The sequence below is a fragment of the Rutilus rutilus genome (genome assembly GCF_951802725.1).
Source record: "Rutilus rutilus genome assembly, chromosome: 6".
Classification (NCBI taxonomy): Eukaryota; Metazoa; Chordata; class Actinopteri; order Cypriniformes; family Leuciscidae; genus Rutilus; species Rutilus rutilus.
Genome location: NC_140214.1, coordinates 23513182 through 23536197, shown reverse-complemented (window position 1 = coordinate 23536197; position 23016 = coordinate 23513182). Strand labels below are relative to the sequence as shown.

At 38.5% G+C, this 23016-nt stretch overlaps 1 protein-coding gene across 1 annotated transcript in view; it reads right to left on the bottom strand.

The window, feature by feature from the left end:
* Positions 1-22442, bottom strand: part of tox (thymocyte selection-associated high mobility group box) — a 58200-nt gene extending 35758 nt beyond the window's left edge. Inside the window, exon 1 of the mRNA XM_084411197.1 lies at positions 21975-22442. Coding sequence (XP_084267323.1) covers positions 21975-22073 — 99 coding nt within the window. The 5' untranslated portion in view covers positions 22074-22442. The remainder of the gene's footprint in view (positions 1-21974) is intronic.
* Between the last annotated feature and the right edge of the window lie 574 nt (positions 22443-23016).

Genomic DNA, 23016 nt, shown 5'->3' with positions numbered 1-23016 from the left:
AGTTTGTGTTCTTTTTTCCCTTGTTTAACTTGGTGGGGTTGTGTTTTTGGTATAGAAATGCTCTTTATGATTCCATATTTTGGACTGTGTACTTCTCAGACTCTTACACAGTTTAGTGTATTACTACAGTAAAATGTGAATCCTAAAGTAAAGTCTTATCTGTTATTTTTGTATAAATATTTAATGCACTTTAATGCGTTTTTGGTACTTACAATTTTGTTAATTTGAAATCCATGCGGCTTTAAGAAATGAATTGCCTACATTTATCTATTTTTATCGCTTGAATTCATATAAACATAATATAAAAAGGGTGATGCAGTGGCTCATTGGGTACTGTCACCTCACAGCAAGAAGGTCCTCTTCAGAAATTATGTTTTCATAACTGAATGGGAATATAAGAACATGTTTTTGTTAGCTGGGATGATGCCACAGACATACTGGTGACAGAACAGATTACAAACAAAGGACATTTCGAGGTCTTTTTGGTGAAGCTACACAGATTATGATGCATTTCCTGTGGAACCGGAGGCTGATGGCACTCTCTTGTTTCAACAGTTCTCTCTGCTGTAGCAGCACCCAATCAAAATGGCCGCCGTTCAGGAAGAAGGGTAATGAGATATGAGTGCAATGGAATGCTTTGCGCCGAACATAATCATGCAACTTGCGTGCAATCAATGAGCCCCCGCATCATCTCCCGTGATTGCCTGTTGTACAGACGCGGCTAATGTTTCACCGTAGAAGACGTGGCATACTTTCCGTCGCCATGCATCATGTTTGACTTCTACGACTTTGTAAATGGCAAAAAATATAAAATGATCCAAGAAACAAATAAGAAAAGAGGAGCCAATTGAATATATGTGTTGAACAGTGGGGCCATTATTTTGATGTTTATAGCTCTTGGCAGATCTTGTAGATTTCTTTTTTATTGGATGCTGTATATTGACCCCTTTGTCAAATTGGCTTTATGCATTTGCTTCTCTGGCACTGGATGATATGTCTAGAAGTGACATCTCTCCTGCTCAGTGATACATACTGTAATCAAATAGAACGAATCCTATTTCTGGCGTTGCACCTGTGCTCAGACTTTATTGCTGTGCTGTACTCATCATTTCATGTGACGCAGATGTGAATGGCATCATGTTTTTTTCCCACAAATGTTTTAGTGTGGTACAGCTTTCAGTCATTAAATGCAGTTGTTTGGCAGGAATGCAGCATAGGCCTTGATTGTTAGTATGACAGTTTTTCACATTGTATGAAACCATTAAGGAACCATTTTTGCTGCACCGACTAGGACATTTTGAGCGTCTCTCTCTCTCTCTTTCCCTCTCTCTCTCTCTCTCTCTCAGTTGTCCAGATGTGAATCAGAGCTTTTTTTCGCGAGACTGGAACCAATTTCATTCCTCATCAGTTTCTTATGGAAGGTCAGAGTATGGGAAAATCAAACTGCGAGTGTGTATTCTTTCCACACCCTGTGGTTTAAATGCACTCACTACTCAGCACCATGCTCATTTTCGTCCCCTTTTATGTTAGACTAGGAGCCGCTGAAATATATGGGCCCCCTAAAATATCTATCATAAAACCTCTTGAACTGACAGAAATGGATATAATGCATTTTTCAATGCTAATGTGCTTTTTTAAATGTGAAATACTTCACAGCTGTTTTATCTCCAGCGTGTTTTTATTATTATTTTGAACATCTGAAATGTTCAGATTAAGGGTTTTATTAACAAGTTAAATTAAATTATTTGATTTTGTTTTCAATAAACTGCAATAAGTTATTATGTTTTAAATTGTATGCAGGTAATGCAGGCAAATGTTTAAAAAACTACAACATTTTAAATAATGAATAAATAAAGAGTAAAATTATTATTATTATTATTAATTGATTCATTTATTTTAATGCAGGTAATGTGAATATGCTTAAAAAATACTCCAAAATGTACAAAAATGGGTAAAATTATTAGTATTTTTATACAGGTAATGCAGCAATTTAGGTAAATGAGAATAAGCTTAAAAATACTCCAAAAAATAATAATAATTGGAACAATTATTTAAACAAGAAAAATACTTTTTATATTTATTTTTAAGTAAATTTATTTGATTAAGTAATGAAAAGCAACCAAATTATGTCTTCTTTTTGATACTTTATTTAAAAAAAAAAAACACCAAGTAAGTCAAACACAGGCAAGGCAGAGAAAAATGCAAATGTATACAACAAAAATTATATTTTGTTTTGACTCCAGTCATGGTCTTTGCATATATTGTTATGTCTGAGTTCAAATGAACACAAAACCCCAAATCTGTTTAAATTCAGTTCCTCTCCATTTTCACAACATACATGAGATGATATATTATATGAACACATTTTGCTCCGGCTGTATATACATGACTGCATTAGCGACTGTTGGCAGATTGAAGGAAATAATTAATCCCATCATCTTGTTATCAGCCGCTCCGTATCAACTTGAAGGTACATCTGGCCTTTCAGACCTTCTGCCGACCTCCCTATGTCAACATGTGTGGACCCTTAAAAGCAGCCTGTCAGGTAATAAAATATATTCCTCTGCCTTCTCGCAAGATGCTAATGCTGTCTTGGAGATGTGCCAGAAACGCTCTCCGTTTCATTTCTGATCAGCAGATGCTCGAATAGTATCAACATCCAAATGTACACCTTTGGTTTCCCCTGGTGTAATTAGTCACCGGTGAAACTTCACATTCTAAACATGTCAACGTTTATAAAACACAGAGAGGGCAAGAAAAATGTGAGCATAATGGCACGCAGTGGAAAGGAGGACGTATGGGCGAAAAAGAGAGGTTTCCTCATGGTTTATTTTCAGCAGAAATCTAAAGGTCAAACGCTGTTACTAACAGCAATAGCTCTGCGCACTCGAATGGTTCCAGTGCAGAAAATAATAGCTGATTCCCCAGATATGTGTACATTATGATTTATTTTATATTAAAATAAAGAAATAAAAAAAATACTCGATACGAGTCGCTGTCGATAGCAACCACTTCTCTGAGAGGAACACGCAGGGGTTTGTTGTCAAACCAAATTATACACATTCTTTCCATGGATAAACCGTAGCCTGAATAATAAGCAGCCACAAAACTGGGTCAGGGTCGTCATGGAGAGAAATAGAGGCAAAGGGAGAGAGGGAGAGAGAGAGAGAGAGAGAGAGAAGGGGGGAGTGTTTCTCTCTTTGCTCCCTAGCATTCAATATCAAGAGTGGCAGTCATCTTTGACTTCAAATCATTCCTCTGATGAATAACCTTTGTCTGTACTGCATTACGGCACAAAGTGATTTCTTTTTTCACCCCCAAACCCCCCCCTCCTCAAAATGGCAATTTTCTGAGAGCCTGAAGCTGAACTGAAAGAGTCTTCATTCGTGTTCCACCACTGTAATTTATTACAGTGAGCTAGAGTGACTTTCATGACTACCTATAGAGGCACTCTGATATTAGGCCCAGAGATGAGGATGAAGTATAAATCACTGGCTGGCTCTTATTGAATTGGTACGATTTCATGTCGAGCCGAGAAACCAAGTTGGGCTTTTCCCTTTTGCGCTCTGCCTCCAAGGCGTTATGCGGAATTATTTCTGAATATATCGCAATGTAATGCACGTATTCATTTCTATCAGTTGATTGGTGAAAGCCCCACGCAGAGAGCGAAACCAGCCTCCAATGTTACAATTATCTTCACAATGGTCTGACATAGATCTGTGAAGAATGGCAATTTATATAAGGGGGAATAACGTGATGACGCAGCTTTGCCGTTGCAGTCTGGTCTGTAAAGTGACAGCCGAGCTTCTGGGAAAATGTTTTCCTTCATTGGTTTAATGATTCATGAATGATGACATATTGCTTTTTTTTTTCCTTTTCTCCTTTGCTCGTATTGTTGCCGTGAAGCGATTTATCGGTTCCTACGGTTCATGGTTTTTGGTCATTGGTGTCGGCGCAATTAGCTTAAATTAAACCATTAGTGAACTTTAATGTCTGTTTCCCCTAACTGAATCCCTAGATATGCTTCAACACTGACCGAATCTCATCTAAAACAGAGCTGACCTGAAAAAAGACGGGGGATAAAAATGATTAAGTTTCAGAGTGAGCAGCCAGTGGCTTGTTAAATATCCTTTCACAGTGAGACAAAATTACAGTGTATCATAATTTACTGCTTCAGGAATCCCGATGGAGGTAAATGAAGGCATATTTCACTGGAGACCAATAGATGGTGACATGACCACTTAATTGCTTTATTTTACGATTGGTTGAGGGGAAAATTTGGTTTGATAAGGGTGTTTGAACAAGTGTTTTCCAGCACCGAAAGCCCAATGACAACATTTATTCTCCTTGTTTGTCTTCGGTGTCTGTTTCATTTCTGTATTTTGATAAATGGTGCAGATTTTGGTGCAGCTGTGCGGGGTCAACAGTGTTTAACTCGTGTGGGAGAGTGTTTAAGTGCATCTGCTCACTTGAGGATGTTTGCAGCTGAAAGGTAGGTCACGTTATTTTTATCTCAACAGGAGTGGTGTGTGTGTGTGTGTGTGTGTGTGCTACTTTTGCTGTCCGGGATGCAGTCCGACATATGTCTACACTAATGTCCCACAATGCACTTCAACCACAGAACAGCTAGTTGAAGACATGAAACCTTCTGCATGACATGGTGACCCCTCACAAATAACCACATGAGACCACTGTCACCAGCACAGAGGGTTACACAACACATACACAGTGTTGCAGTGCACATTCCTCATCATTATATTGAGAATAGTTTGGACATGTAAGTCACACTTAATGTAAAATGTCAGAATAATAATAATAATAGTAATAACTTCACTGAATATCAAACTAGGCTGTACTTCATCATATCAACAATAAACACAAAGTTTCACAAGTCTAAAGGCCCGTTTACACCAAACTATAAAGAAAACTACAACGATAACTATATTAGCGTCCACACCAGCGGACGATATCTAAGCGCGTGCTTGTCTGCCGCTTTAAAGGTTTGAGTTCGTTATAGCTGGATTGATTCTGATTGGCTGTCAGTGTTTTTATTGTTCATCAGGATAAAATCATACTGAAAGTGATTCCAACTTTATGGTTTCTTTGTGCTGTTATCTTTATAGTTGTGGTGTGGACTCTGCTATTCTTTCATATTGAGAACGATTTTCAGAACTACTACGTTATCTTTATAGTTATCGTCCTTGTTGTGAACGGGCCCTAGACTTTTGTTATCATTTTGAACAATATATCTATTGCTTCAAATCTGAAACCTAGAAAATTTTATTTTGTGAATGACTGAAAAATGTACTTGTGCTATATTTTGTATATTTGGCAAACTATCCCCAAAATATTAAGTTATTTTTTCAATGAAATGATACTCTAAATAAGATTCTAAAACTACCAGTAGGTGGCAGTAAATGTCTAAATGAATAAGTGATTGAGTCATTTATTCAAACAGCTGATTTATTTAAGAATTAAGTAAATGGCTCTCTTTATGAATGGACCGTTGAATCATTGGTTCACTCGATTGATTTGTTGAAAACGCAGATTCATTCAGGTGTTCGACTTGAAGCGGTGCTGCGCAGACCGATCGGTGTATGACATCAAAGCGTCATTACTCCATTTTTCAGTCTCATGACCCTTCAGAAATCATTCAAATATGCTGATTTGCTGCTAATGAAACATTTCTAATTATTATCAATGTTGAAAACAGCTGTGCTGCTGAATGTTTAAGAGGAAACTGTGATACATTTTTTTCAGGATTCTTTGAAGAAAATAAAATTGAAAAGAACAGCATTTATTTGAAATAGAAATCTTTTTCAACACTTTTGATCAGTTTAATACATCCTTGCTGAATGAGAGTAATAATTTCTAATAATATCACATCAGCCTATGCCTTTATATTTACCAAATCAACCTTTGAACAAGCAAATGGCTGATGTGTTCCAGCGCTGGCAGCCGGTCCCTAAGCCCATGAGAGAAGAGCATGAGTAATTTATGTAGGGTAGTGTTTCTGAGACAAGGACCCTTGAGAAATCTAATCACTTTCAACAGACTCAAAGAATTTGTCCTGGTGCATCAGGAAAATGGACACAACCCCCCCCCCCCAGAACCCTCTTGCCGTCCTTGTTGCAGGGAGGTAAGCTACATTAAATCACACTAATCGCAAAACCGATAGACCCCAAAAAATGTCAACAGGTGCGACGCACTGAAAGGATTAACATTTTTCTGCCTGTATCTTTATACAGAGGGGAGAAAAAAGAGACAACAAGAAGCAGGAGCCAGAATGACCTGGGTGGACGGCTGCCAGCAGCCAGCTGAAAGGGCTGCAATTTCAGCTATTGTGCGGGAAAAAACCTGTGCCAAGTCCCATTACGTGAAATTGAATTTAACCTCCAACGCGATTAATTCAGATGTTGCCTCGTCTTTTTTCTAACCTCATGGCTGAATGCCACGCACAGTGGCTTATTAAAATATGAATCCACCTTCCTCTAAATTAGGAAGTGCCCTCGTCACACCTGATTGACATGGAGAAGTGACTCGGTACATTTAGGCACAATTAACAAGCTATTTTTATCAACTGCAAGAGCTAGTAAATGAAAACTTAATAAACCGCTGTTTACATTCATTTAAGAACCACCTTTTGTAATCAATAGCAGAGCTCTCGCCATCTGGTGAAAGCACGGAAAGCCACAAAGAGAGTCGTGTTCAGTCATTTTCCTGCTAATTTGCAAAACATGGAAGACAATTGAACGGAATATCCAGGAAAATCAATCCGCTAATCTATCATTTAACCTGACACTACGCTGACAGAGGGGTGGCGCGCGACTTGTCGCGGACAGTGATGGCAAATAAGAAGGGCCATGTTCATTATGACAGGCCCCTCCCCAAATCTCCCACAGAAACGTACGTATTTAGGGGGAAGAAGCGACACCCTTGAGCGAGCTACTCCGCTTGACAAAAGCTCCCAGCAGGAGCTGACCGAACTCACACATCAGGCTCTGTATCTGAACGCAGTACAATGGGCCACTGTGTTCTCATCCTCAGCTCAGCTTCAGTCAACAGCACAGCAGTGCCTCACATCGCCAGCGCTGCCCGGCCTATTACAGCGACACGACACGAGAGACCAGGAATGCTATCAGCAGTGGACATACTCGGGGGAGAAAAAAAAAAACCCAAGCATTCCTTCCACATTTGTTCCATTCAATCTATGGCTCAGGCTTTGAATTCATACCACTGCACTATTGTGTTTGTGTGTGTCAATAAAGCAATAAGCCACAAAAGACCATGAGTTATTGTGATTGGACCAGGTCTGACAGGTAGATATCAACCAATATAGCATTTACCTAATTGTTATATTTGTGTTTTTTTTACCAATAATAATAATAATAATAAAATAATACTTTAACCCCGGACCTTGTCATTGCTAGCACTATTCTCTTTGGTTTGACCAACAGGAAGAAAAAAATAGTGATAAACTAATCTTTGGAAACCCACCAAATGGTGCCATTTTCTGTTTTTTAAAGTATATACTCTATAACCAATTGAGCTATGTGAATATTGGTTAAAAAAAATCATTGGTTACACTGATTTTCATTAGTGACTTATTGTTTTTATAATATGATAAGACATCAGTGTTCAACAACAACACATTTATTTTTGGAATTATCTGTGTTTAATATATTTATTATTTTATCATGTGTAATATTTTTCCCTATACTAACTTGCCACATTAAAATATTAACTGCAGTCCCAGATACGCAATTATAGTTATTTGACAACAAGCTTTGAACATGACTCATCAAAATTTAGACTCAGAAATATCCTTTTTATAATGCTGCATCTTCATTTTCTCTAAGAGAAAATGTTTCAAACAGGTGATTCCACAGCCCTGTTTTGTGCGGAGCTGAACCCGAGACATTTTTGAGAGCTTCAGAGCGGTTTCTCCTCTCTTGGGCTGTTGCTATGGCGCTATGCACTTCCTCTGCAGCTGCCGCCCTGGTGTGGTGGGTGATAAGCATCAGGGATGCTGGGACACAAGCTCTCTTATCTGGACGCATGACCACAATCACTTCCTGTTCATTACCTCGCCTGCTAGGAAAACACATAGGAATTAATGCGGCCTGACCAATGAGCCGCTGCTAAAAACATACACAGAAAAACAAGCTCGGACACTACAGGGCACAAACATCCCATTATGTGTCAATCATCTAAGCCGGTTGTCTGCATTGATACATTAACAGCAAAACGTATGGGTTAACTAAAGCTAGTTTGACTGCAGTGTTTATGCCACAGTGCCGAGCTACGACGCAATAACAGCCCCTCCATTAGAATGCAGGTCTCGTTCCCTGTCAGAAAATAAAGATTGCTTTATTGATACATGCTGTTGCCATGACAAACATCCACAAGATCCGTTTGGTTCGAGATATCGGCATCCTTGGCAATCGCACAAATTTGACCTGGCTAATGAGTTTCAGCCTGATCAGGATCACATGGGTCTCCATGGCATCCTCAGATGTGTCTTGAGCCTGCATCGCTATTAGCCGGACCTACTGCAGTTCATCACTATTGTAGTTTTGTTTACATAACTATTGATTAATGGGGTCATCGGATGCCCATTTTCCACAAGTTGGTAAGATTCTTTAGGGTCTTCATGTAAAGTTTGTAACACACTTTGGTTAAAATTCCTCAATGGTTGTGTAAAACAACTCCCTTTTTACCTCCTCAAAAACAGCTCTGTTCACAGCGACCCGTCTTGGTGCATGTCTCTTTAAATGATAATGAGCAACTGCTCACCCCACTCCTCTCTTCCATGGGGCGTGTTGACAAGACACAAAGTGCTGCCATGGCAGACAGTATACAAATAGCTGAAGGCAGAAATATGCTAATACGGGAAATATGCTAAAACGGGACAGGCCGTCAGTGGTCGTGGGCGGAGCATGAGCAATATGACATCATATTGCTCAGAAAATCCAAACGGCTTGATTATTGAGACTGTTTAGGCTTTTTGATTATTTAAAAAAAAAGGAGCGAATGGATTTTCTTCATTGTATGGTGGTGTGTCCACACACTGCAAAGACACATTTATATGCAAACACCATATAAAAGTGAATTTTGCATCCGATGACCCCTTTAAGGAGTATAACCTGAGACCAAAACCTACCTTTACGACTCATTCTTCTCTTTCTTGGATAATGGCGCCTGAGAAGTTATCTCTCGAACTGTAGTCTGCAAATCACCAGCATATTATTTGCTAAGAGGACAAAAATATCTCTATCATATTACAGTATTGATTGCGGGTGAACCTGAGCTGCAACTTTGCTTTGAAGTTTCCTTAGAAAAACATGACGTGTAATGATATTAATTAAATAGAGTGATGCTACACATGCACTTTTACGAGGGTACGAAGACACACAAAAAAAGCGCTGATGACATGATATTTATAGTTGCTACATTACAGTCACATCCATAACAATGGCAAAAGTCATTTTTATCTTTCAAGTAATATAGATTTGTTTTTACTTAGGGACATTTCACTCAAAAATAAAAATTCTGTAATTGCTTTCCCCCCATGTTGTTTGAAACTGATATTTTTCAAAAACTTTTTGTTTAATCTTTATGCAGCTTCTGTCATACAAACGACCAAAAAAGAAAAGAAAAAAAATCCTAAAAGATTTCATAAAAATAGTCCATTTGTTGTGCTACATAACTTTGTGCTATATGATTTTGGTCTGTTTCTCACGTAAATGTATTGTATACGTTCAAAACACACACACACACACACACACACACACACACACACACACACACACACACACAAATATATATATATATATATGTCAGTATAACATACAAGTCAAATGAAGCACTTTTATGGTGCTTTTATGTGTTTTATTTCCTTTTTGAAACCTGACAGTTGTGGTCAAACATTAGAAAATTTCCACTTTCATTTTCCACTGAAAAGAACAGCAACAGGTTTGGAGCAACATGAGAAAAATTATTAAAAACAGATATTCATTTCTTTGCAGAACTATCTATCTTTTTAATCTCATTTGTATTTAATAATCAGTTAAATCCAAATAACATAATTTACAACTAAGTGGAAACACTCTGATTGCTATTTGTCCATGATGTTCATTATCACATCATATTAGTGTGATGTTTTAAAATAATATTTGGCTTAATCTAACTACAGCTGAGCACTGTGAGTTTACACCCAGTGAAACGTGTCAAATGCGAATGTGGTTGCCTGATCTCCGTTAACAGCACTAAAAGCATTAACTTCCTATCTGGCAAATTTAAAGGGTGCTTCATTTGTCTTCCAAGAAGCAATTTCGTGTTTTAACCACCTGTAGGAAGCTTTGTGACTCTCCCTCTCCCTCTCCCTCTCCCTCCCCCTCTCTCTCTCCCTCCCTCCCCCTCTCTCTCTCTCTCTCTCTTTCTCTCTCTCTCTCCCTCTCCCTCTCTCTCCCTCTCTCTCTCTCTCTCTCCTTAATGTGCCTCAGGACCTACGGCTGTGAGGTTCATTTGTTTGTGTAGTTTTTTTTGCCCATGTTTAATTACAATGGTGCAGCTGTTCCTCATTTACACTGGGGTCATATATTTGTGTGTGTGTGTGTGTGTGTGTGTGTGTGTGTGTGTGTGTGTGTGTGTGTGTGTGTGTGTGTGTGTGTGTGTGTGTGTGTGTGTGTGTGTGTTCATATCTCTCTCACTCTCTCTTTATCTCTCTCTCTTCAGGGCCTTGTTTGCAGAGAGCAAAAACAGTGTGTCCACCTCTATCAGACTCAGAGGTACTGAAACAGAGATGATTTTGTGGTTCGACTTATAAGCCTCGACCGTTTGAATTGCAAGGTGGAAAAAAATCTTGTTATTAAAATGACAATGGAACTATTTCCATTTTTTAAAACACATATAACACCTGTGTAATACTGCTTTGCATTTCCACGAACAGGGAAGGTATGAAACTGAATGCCCAGGGGCTTCGAAAATTCATGAATTGTTTTATAGATCGGGTTTAATATTTGTGATGACAGACTCATTTGCACTCTTATCCAGAAGAGGCTAGAAACGTGCCCCTCTGGACAGATTTTAATATACTGTGCCTTTTGTCTTGCACAGTGAGAATCACATTTTACTAAATCAGGACCACAAGACGCAGTTTCAGTTGAAAGTTATGCGGAAATTAATGTCTGAAATGACTTTAAAGCTTAAAATTTTAATGTTTAGTGTTTAAAATAATGGTAGAGGATGAAAGGCTGTTTTGATGGCAAACAGTCACATATCCCAACTAATCTAATGCTAGCCTCAACCGCAAAACTTTTCAAAGTGCTTCTATAAAACAAATGGGTTTGGAAACATTTTTGACTCCATTTTCTATCCCTTCAGCGGGAAACCGCAAAAAAGGTATGACTAATACAAAACAAAATTGAGTATGACTTTCTGCTGGTTTCCTGTTGAAATGAGCTCCTTGTTTTCTCTGTCCACCGCCTTTCATTTCCATTTCACTTGTAGCTGTCCTGATAAGGTTTAAGTCTCTTTGAATTACCTTCTCTTTTGCGTATGAACGGCGTACACACTTGCCGCACTCAAATTAATTGCTCTCTTGTGCGCCGCAGTCAGAGTAACGCATATTTTCATGTCTAATTTTAGGCTCATGAGTCGAGTTGAGTTGGCTGAGTGTGTCCTCTAAAAGCCTGAATGTGTAAACACCCCAAAATATGGAACATCGATCAGCCTCAACCCCTCAAATAATAACTTGGGCAAATGACTTGCTTCAAAGCTTTTCACCAGACCATGAACAAGCAATGAGGGGAGTTTCTCTGAAAGTCAAGCGTGCAATTATAACTTTAAGTCTGTTATTTTGGGTCGATTTTGACCTCAAACACAGCTGCTCGCAGTGAAGACAAAAAATAAAAAATATAAGGGATGTTTGTTAAAAACATCTTTTTCTTCTTGCTCTTAAATTTGACATGCAGCGGAAACGTCCAAAAGACTTTAACGTAAAGTATAAACATACTGCCATAAAGACAGACATACTAACTTTTTACATTTGAACATAAAATGCAAATTCAGGAACTGAACTGAACTTAAATTCTCAATTTGCAGAATGTTTTCAATTTTAAAAATTCTTTCAACAACACAAAACAACTCAGATCTCATCGTAATTTAGAAAACAATACATCACATTACAATAAGCAAAGGAAATACCCCATTTTCAGAAATTACATACATTACTGTTCAAGAGTTTGGGGTCTGTACGATTTATTTTAACGTTTTTGAAAGAAATCTCTTATGTTGGCCAAGGCTGCATTTATTTAATCAAAAATACAGTCCAGCAGTAATATTGTAAAAAAAATGTCTTTTAATTTCATTTAAAATGTCATTTAATTCATTGCTGTGATGGCAAAGCTGAATTTTCTGCATCATTACTCCAGTCTTCAGTGTCACATTATCCTTCAGAAATCATTCTAATATGATGATTCACTCTTATCATCAATGTTGAAAACAGTTTGTGGAAACCATGATGACACATTTTTTTACCAGGAATCTTTGATAAATAGAAAGTTCAAAAGAACAGCATTTATTAGAAATTTTCTGTAATAATTTAGTCTTTACTGTCACGTTTGATCAATTGCATCCTTGCTGAATAAAATATTAGATTCTTCCGAAACAAATGTACTGCCCCCAAACTTTTGAATGGTAGTGTAGATCAATTCTATTTTATAATCTAAAACAGGCATCAGAATGCTCTCATCATCTTGAAACCACATCACGGTTAGTGCAATATTGATGTTTTGCGCACCACCCTACTTTTTTGCACTTATAGGTTTTGATTACAGCTAACGATAAGCCTCAGAGCGTGGAGTCCATTTTGATGATTATGTTCCAGAGGAGAAAGGTGTGAGGCCCACCTGTTCTAGTGCTGCTGAAACATGATCTCACACTTGTCACAAGACAGCGATCGGGAACTCGCAACGTGTCCTTCCTGATCGCAGGAGAACAGAGGGCCAGGCATCAAAAGGCTGACAGGTGCCACTTAAACACCAAAGACTGAGCTGAATGAGGGGAAACACAACAGGCCATTAGTTCACCTACAGATGGGCCCACAAAGGCCAGGGTGTGCTCCTTCACAAAGCTGCTGTGCGCATTTAAGTCCTGACGTGTTGCTGAAAGTCCACCACACAATGGAGAGGCTGGCACTATTGTTGTGGCCAGAATAACACTACAAGCATGCAAACAAACAAACAAACGTGTATTTAACAGATGCTGGACTCATTGAAATCGTGCATATGCCATGAAAAAATAGAGAAAAGTTTGTGAATTAAACAGAGGATTACAGTTATTGACACGCACTCAAACACTACAAACAACGGAATCTGAATTATTCTTATGGTAAGAGTCCTAAAAAGATATTAGCAATTAAACTAATGGCGAAAGAGGATGTTTGGGATATTCTCAGGCTGCTCCAAAAATCCTGGATCCGCACCATAACTTTCATTACATTCTGTGACAAAAAAAAAGTCTTTATGTGAAAATGATTGCAATATGTTTCATAGTGAGATTAAACTAAACAATTAAGCTATTCTGGATTGGTTTTCACAGAGCCATCTGTTTGGATGTTTCCTCAAACTGGGAGCCTAATCAGCTATTCATATGTAGACTGTCATTGGGCAAAGCAGACCCAAAAAATGAGATGCCGCCAATGAATCGCAATCACAGATTTGTGCCAGAATTTTCTCGACGCGCATGACGGCCCAAAAAAAAAAAAACATTTCCCCAGCCAAAATAAAGCGAACACATGTCCAGATTTTATGATCATTATGTTCAGCTACTTAATGAGTTGATCTTTTGGCATTTTCTGCATCATACTAAACTGGCTGATATGCTAGCAGAGAGAGAAGCTAATTATATTGAGAAAATAATCTTATTTAGCAACAAACATGGCTGCAGCACTATGTCACATTTGTTTGAATTACTACGCAAGGAAAACTCAAAAGATTGGAGAGGGCTGAACTGGGACTGACGACCAGCATCGTAAACACAGACGCAGACGACGTAAACATGTCACTAGAATTCAAGGCTGTAAAATGCAATTGAACGCTGTCTTTCTCACAGGAATGCTCGTGTTTATGGCCTTGCATTTTCCACAGTGACAAAGACAAAAATGGAACATACCAAGCAAGCAAAATTCCCTCTTTTCTTCCCCAGACACAAAGTGATGTCTTAGCACTTCAGCACAGGTCTCTTCAGACTGACTATGACAAACTCTTACAACATACTCCACTTATGCAGATTGTTCTAAGTCATTTCGCATTTAATAGCATCACTGATATATTTCCCAAACCACCTTGGCTGATTGCAGATAGCACATTATTTTCCTCGATTCTGTTTTTCAGGTTTGGCCCTCTGGGTCTGTGGAACGAGCAATGACAACAATAATCATTCTTCCAGCATAATTAACAACACTTTGTGGGCTTGGAGATCATGACCGGCAATCATTCTGGACTAGAGGTGCACTGATTACACTTTTTCTTTCCTGATACAGAGTAACAATACCAGTGTTTTTTTTTTATGTTGTTGTTTTCTCACTGTACACCTTCCCTGGGAGAGAAAACAGAACTTAAATATGAATGAAAAAACAAACATGTAGCATGTGACCAAAAAAAGAAGTAACTTTACGGTTAACTGGACCAAAGGTTTTTGAAATTTTAATGCCAAGGACCCCAGATATAATTTGGACCACCTTCATTAAATATGAAGGCAGCTTGTCATTTAAAACATGCAAGTAGCAACTTTACATGGCTGCTCGCTTTAACGTTAACCTAGATAAATGTATGCTATTATTAGGTGCATATCCAAGTGTTTGTGCGAAGTGTGGAAGATAAAGTATAGCGCGCATACTGCATGACATGAAGGCGCCGGTGTGATCACTGGCATTTAACTTAACATACTCCGTCATTTTGGTCTTACACCAAGAGTGGCCTAATATGTAATTCGAAACGGACTAATTTTATTTGTGTGCACTCAAAATAACGAAACATTGTGCTTTTGTAAAATAGACAAAACAAACAGGATGTGCATTCTGTCGTCTCGGCCTCTGTGAACTTGAGCGCGCCAAAAAATAAACTGAAACTCAGCATGAACTTTCCTCACAGACATGAGAAATACATCTATTGAAAGCTTGAAATGTCTATTTTTAAATTAACCGATTCAAAAAGATTATGTTATGAAACATGCATATAGGTGCGTGCACTATTCTGTGGAGATGAGTCAGCATCGTCGACTTAATCTCTGCAGCCGAAAACACAGAAAACATTATCAATAAATGATTAAACAAACTCCTTGCTGTTTTTTCACGACACATTCATAATCATTACTTTTGCCGGTGGGCTGTGGCAAGCTTTATGCGTACACTTGAGCACTGATTAGGCTATGCTTAGACAATTAAAGGCTCAATATTTTGATTTATGGCTTATTAATATACACGTGCAATTAGTCGACTGAGTCAACGTACTAAAGCTAAAATAAATAAATAAATATATATATATATATATATATATATATTAGTGCTGTCAAATCGATTAATCGCGATTAATAGCAACTAACATAAAACTTTTTGTTTACATAATATATGTGTGTGTGTGTATATATATTATTATATTTATATATATATTATATATGTCTGTGTGTGTGCGTGTCTGTTTATATATGTTAGATGCGATTAATCTATATATATATATATATATATATATATATATATACACACACAGTATAAATAACTTGAGACCAACTGTGCATCCCCGAACCCTAATTTGTAAACCCCTGAATCGACTGTAACTGTGAAAATCCAGTGAAAATCTTCAGTCCAACAATAATTTTATGAAATAGAAATACCCATGTAAACAATTTATTTGAAAAAAGACTATTGCTAAACCTGGTTACATTTGTAACCTCACGTGACACACCGGTTTGAATATGCAGAATGAAGAGGAAGAGAAGATTTTCTGTGAATAACAACTTCACTTCTGTTCCTCACAAAGCTATCAAATGACCGTGAATACAGTACACAAGTCATATGATAATACTTTTTTTAATTAATAATACTTTTATGATGTTATTTATTTATTTATTTATTTTTGGAGCTTGACAGGATAAGTCACGTCTGGTATCCAGGTACAGGATACCAAAAGAAATGTGGCTGGTGGAGTTTTGTGATAGCACAGTCGCAGGTAGAGAGTGTCATTTATGGTGTGCAAATAAATTGCTGATCTGCTACAGTTCCTGTGTGAGTGTTTGGACAGTATATTATGCATTTAATTTCCACATACGGGAAAGTTATATGTGGACATGTCCGTAAAGCCAAAGCAAACAAACTGAGCAGATATTCTACCACATAATGGAAGAAAGTGAGAAGAAACAAGCCCACATGTAATGGTCCTATATAACGAGTGCGTGTTTGTGTTTGTGTAGTTGAGTTGTACGTTGACCTGTAGAGTCGTAATGAACAGTAGCCCGAGCCACAGAGCTTGTCTCTTTAGATATGCACACATGATATGCAATTAAAAACTCCATTCACATTCCAGTGAGTCTGTCAATCAGAAGCAAATCCTTTTTGACAGAAGCCAGTGAACCGTGCCAGCTAGCCACTGAACAGGAACTCAAACAGTAATGGCTTTTGTTACCAGCAAGACCAAATTTGGATGCAATTAAGTTGACCTTAAATGAGAATATATTGATATTGTGGAGACGAGACAATAATTGGATCTCTTCTTTCAGCAAATGTACATTTTAGTTCATTAACAGACAACTGATTTAGCATCTGCTGCAAAGATAACAGTAAGAAGTTACTAGTTATATCACTCACAGGGCACTGCGGTGACTACTGTTGACCATTCTAACACATCAAAAAGTGTCAATCATCTGTAAAGATATCTGTCAAGCGTGGTTGGTGTGGAGACGTCATCGTATGGAAAAGCATCAAGTAAACAAAGTCGCATCAGTGATGTGCAGCTCTTCATTGTGCTGTTGTGCTTGGAGCTTGACCTAGGCACAACATGAGCAAAGATCACAGCCTATGTAAACATCTCACATTTATGACAATCCACCCATGTGTGGCCGGCTGGTGTAATGTTGACATATGCTGTTGACATAGGAAAAACTCCCAGATATACGTCAGTGGAAGGACATCTCTGTTTAAAGGGGGAGAACAAGCCATTTTTGGAGTTACCGTACAATGCTTTCAAAACGATTAAACCATGGAGGTATTAAAGCCCTAAACACTGACACCTGGTTGTGTCATATTGAAATCAACATAACTTTTAATAATTCAGCAAAACTCTAACCATACTGGTAGGGATGCACCGATATGAAAATTTTGGCCGATACCGATTACCGATAATTCTTTATATTTGAAAGCCGATAACTTATATATTCTTCGATAATTCGAAATCCTAATTTTTATATAATTTTTGAGAGCCTGATTACAAAAACAAAAGTCTCACCATTAAAAACCATGACCCAAACACAATTATAATGATGTTCTCATTATAATTTGATGTAGCTTCTATGACAGACTTATGCTGCACGTTGCACTTAACTGTATTTTCGTTTTTGAAGTGATTCCAATCATATTTCAAGCAATTCCAAACCATCATGGTGAACAGTGCGCATCTTGAAGTGTTTGAGCTGAAGGAAATAATACATTATTCATCGGCTTTAATATATTGGCCAAATTTTCTTAACAGGCCGATACCGATAACATTAAAAATGAACACATATCGGCCGATATCGATATGGTGGCCGATATATCGTGCATCCCTAATTTGGCTTTCATATTCGAAAACCCTCAGTCTAAAACTCTCTTTTTTGCTTTTTTGTGCTTAACTTGCTTAAATGTTGATCAATAAATGGAAATATTATATGAACTTTTTTTTATTCACTGTGCATTTCAAATGAGGTTTGTGATGTTTGCAACCATGTTAACAAAATTTGGAGCTTAAACTCAAGATTTGTGAGATTTAGTGATAAAGCAATTAAAAATGAAAAGAAGAAACACATACATTAAATTGACAGGTTAGTTTGCCAAACATATCGAATAGATCTCGTGATAAAACCCAAAGTGGAACACCAAAGTCTACCATATGGAAAGTCCCACATGATTTATATTTACATGCTTCAGTTTGAGCCAAGAAAAATAAATATTTGGGATTTTTGTACAGCAAACCACTTACCATATGACATCATGTGAATGATACAGCATCAAATACAAACAGACTGCTGCATGCATTGATTTCCTCTCACATTTAGGAGTGTGGTTTGATCAGTGCTCTAAAGGCCGAGGCAGGGGGGGGGGGGCTATGAATGAAATGTCTCACCCTGTCATCACATCACTCTTTCTAAGAAGCAGTGACCTGGTAAACAGAGATTACCAGAACTAGCCTATAGCTCCTCTCTCCTTCTCTCCTAGTCAAATCAGCTTCCACTTTCAGGACTCAGATGATAAGTCCGTTAGCTCCTTTTGTTAAAAATGCACATGCATGTAATGATCATTGCAGCTGGAGTAGAAGGAGAAGGGGGGGGGGGGGGGGGGGGGTCCGTTTTAGAGTGGGGTTTGAGTTCTGCTCTTGACTAACAAACACAAAAGACAACGTATTATGTCAGGGTCGACATCCTGGGACCCTCTGACATCCAGGACCACCAAAGATCTCAGTAATTTCTACTTAATTGAAAATGCCTGTGGCTAAGACACGCACACAGCAGACTTTATATTACAGAGCATGGCCCATGACAGCAATACATATTTGAGATATCTAATTTCTCATCCGTTTTTAATGTAATCTTCTTAAGAGCAGGAATCACATTTGGAATGTACTAAACACTACAAAAACACATACAGAACATTCAGGAGAATAGACTCCATAGTTGTAATCAAAAGATCTTGAATTTAATTTTCTAGGTTTTAATGAAATGTTTATAGGTGTCTGTCTCGAGACAGTTTGCTAGGTATAAAAAAATGTGCGTCAATAAAAAACCACAAGCCTGTTTTGCTCACCAACTGTAGTTATTTGCTGTTGCTTTAAATGCACAGGCAATTAAATCCTCTTGTATCAGCCTAATTGATTCATTCACCGGAAAATAAAACTGATGTAGGATTTACTTTAAAAAAATGTTCACTCAGAAATCACTACGTAAAATTCACCACTTATTACAGAGAAACAGCAAGTAACACATTTAATTAAATGTGAAATTTTGTAGAAAGACTGAAAAAGTACTTTCTTGTCAAATGTACTCCAATCATCTTTATTTTATTGTCAACTTCTAAAAAAATATATTTTTTACAGTGTCATTCAAACCTTGTCGGTACAAAATGACTCCAGCTGCCAGTTGCATAAACATAGCCATTATGTCAAGACTCTGGCTAGTCGTGGGGCAATCAGTCTTACGTTTTGGTTTCAAATTAGACCCGTCTACGTTTTTATGTAACTGACTTAAAATAGTTATGAACATTCTTAAAGAAAAATTTGTGATGACTAACTTCTAAGACTAGTCTTGCAGTTTATGTAACTGGCCCCAGCCCAATTAATCAGACTTCTGCTGTGACATCAGCTGACAGCGCACAGACCGTACACAAGCAAAACCTGTGAAATTTGGGCCTCTCGCCATTCCTTAAAACCACATCAACGACAGACTTACAAGACAATGAGTCATGCGTAGTGTTAACAGCTTGCTTGCATTATCTCATTGGCTGTAATAACTTTGAGCCTGCAAACTCCATTAATGCAGCGACTTGAGCACCAGCTGAAAGTCGTTAGGCATGAAATAAATAATTCGCTTTGATATAGGTCGGTTTCAGCGGAGTAGTTTTGTTGGCCATTAATGGTCAGGGGCTGCATCTCTGCCGGTTTTCCTAATCCCAAACAGACTGTAATCCAATCTCTCCAGAGTACCCTTCAAGACCACTCTCGACTTCCTTAACAGCAGCACTCATGTAAAGCACACATCAGAGGTGCAGATTCAGATTCACCGAGTTCTGTACGGCGTCTTCAAATTCAGATTTAATTGCCTTTGCATTTATTTGCTTGGGAAACACTCTCTTAGCAAAGCAACACTGTGTCTTGTGTCCCGAGCAGGTTGCATGATAAGCACCGGGCGATAAGAACCAAACTGTATAGCACAGGAAGTGTGGAGCATTAAGTTCAGATAGTGTGTACAAAGTTGCTTCATTTTTTTCTTCATCCTCGCAGCAATAACTTCAGGCTCGAAACGTTTACCTTTCAATGCACAAAAAGCATTGCGCTAGACAAACATAGACTTTCCTGCATTTACACGTTTTGCTGAACTGCAGAAAATCCACAACAAAGTGCAGAACAACTGAACGCTTATGAACCAGCGTATGTCTCGAAGGCTCGGAACTAAAATCCATAGTGTATGAATAAAGATACAGTGCTTGTTTTTATATCTCTCTGTCCACATCAAACAGAAAGAGTGCGGACCGCAGTGTTTTGGGATCTGAGCAGAGCAGGTAGGGAGGAAGGTAATCAGAAGGGGGTCTATGTGCACAGACTGCATCAGTCCCACTGGCACCGTGACCCCCGTTTAGCCACATACCATCAATTTCTGTCTATTTGTTCTGGAGATACCACACACCACTGTCACAATCTCACTTGTTTGCTCTGCTGTGTCCCCCCACCACTACCCCCATCTCTCTCTCTCTCTTTCTTACTCCTCTAACTCCAGCTCCCCTCCTCCCTCTCTTTCTGAATTGCTAAGATGAAAAATCTCGAGTGGAGTTGATATAGGCTGACTTGCCTCTGCAGTAAAATTACACTATATAGATTACATCTGAAAGCCCTTCCCCTCCTTCCCTCCCTCTTCCTTTCCTCCCTACCCCCGCCAACCTCTCTACCCTGGTTTTATAAACTCAGCAAAGATATTAACAATTTACTGCTTCACATCAAAATTACATCTAACAAATGAATCACTGAAACAATGCAATGAAATTGCGCTTTCAAGGATTTTTTTAAATAAGGTCTGTCACTAAAAATGGGATTAATCCATAAAACATTTCACTGTGTATGTGACTGCACTTAGACATGGATATGAGACCTATGGCAGTGAATCAAGAAGCATTGAAAGGAATAATACAACCCCAACCCCCACTCTATCACCCCACAGTAACCCTACCCCCTCCTCATTCACACACACACACACACACACACACACACACACACACTCTCTCTCTCTCGTCTACCCCATCTCTCTTTATCCTGCGCACATGCACTACACACACACACACAGTAACAGCACCATCATTAGGAGAAATAGAAGAATACAAACCCCACATAGGCTATCTCTGTTATTCCTCAGGGAACTTGAAGGATCAATTAATTCCGTAGGTACAAAGCATTAAACACAAATATGATGTGAACAGCATTAATAAACATACACATACATATGGTTAGGCTATGTTGTTAGTGCGTGTTGGGTAAAGGACAGTTTGTTGATGCCCATGAGTTTGGGGCTGTGATGATGAGCAGGTGTTTTTGAGTAAGCGAGTGCTACTTCTAGCTAACGTTACCAACTTATTTAGTGAGATATAACGTTAATTATTTGCATATTATTTACAGTCCATAAGCGGTCTCTATGACAACCCGTAGAGGCGCTTTTTAAATTCGCGACGTAAATGGCACGTGAAAATGCTAATGTGCTCATTTAATAGTTAAATATATAAACGTTTATATTCAGGGGAAAAAAAAGAAATAATAAGAATAATAAAACAATAAACAAAGTCACCAGGTTTGGAAACATTTTTGGTCTCGCGCGCTCAATCGCTCCTACTTTCTCCGACTCACTGTGACAGTCGGGTGAAGTACAAACTTTGAACAAGTCCTCGACAGTCGGCATTAAAGTTCAAACCGGCGAAACTCAAACAAAACACATTAATGAAGAGCATGCATCATGAAATGAAGCTTTACCTTATTGCAGTACGGAGAGTCCGAATAGTGAGACTGTCCCAGTCGGGAAGGATCTGTTGCTGATGGTGGTGGAGGTTGAGGATAAAATCTCACGTCCATTTCAGTAAAAACATCAACCGGCCCCTATTGCCTTTCCACTAGAAAATGTGTTCCTCGCTTACTCAGAAATCGCAACGCAAATAAGAGAAGAAGGTGCCAACTGAAGACTGAAAGAGGCTGTCTATTGCGCCTCACATCCGTTCCGCGGTTTTCACAAAAACTTTTATATGAACCTTTACCTCAGTCGTCTTACAATAGAGAGATACCGCGGGAAAAAGTGCTCAGGTTTGAAGAGAACAAGAGCATCTGGTGAGTCTATGTTGACTGCTGTGAGTAGAGATGTGTATCTTCTTGGTGCAGCTGTGGCTCAGAGTAACTGCTCTATGGAGAGAAGCGAGCGCTTTGCCAATGTTCACACACAAAAGACTCGCAAGCCACGCGGCGGTACCGCTGAGCGACCACAGGGGGCGCTGCGATGTGCGCGGACTGCGCTCCTGCTTCAGGATTTGCATCACTTTGCGTATGATACTGTCTGAACATATGCTGACGGAAGATTCCGTTTAGATGTGCCAGTATCGCTCTTCAAAACGAACATATTTTTGACAGGAGTGTCTTTCACCGCATTAGAATATGTTATCGTGAAATGTAAACAAGAGTCTCCAGCACTGGGTGCATTAGGCCTGTGAACAACTATAGGCTACTTCCAAAGTGGAACACAATGACTTTAAATATTTAAAATACGTTATAATAAAACAATCTATCTTACATAAATTCACAATTAAATTAAACTCTAAAACCTGCTAAAAAATAAAAGTAGGCCAAATCATGTAGACTGGCATCATCTTTCTCAAGTTGTTTTTATTGAAGAGCAAGCAGTTCTTGAAAGTTGTGGAATCATCCAATTAAGCACTATTCATTGTTTAAATGTGTTGATACTCTTAAGTGGCTGAAAACCACTGGTCTACATTTTACTGATAGCAGTGGCAATCCTAAATAAAAGGAA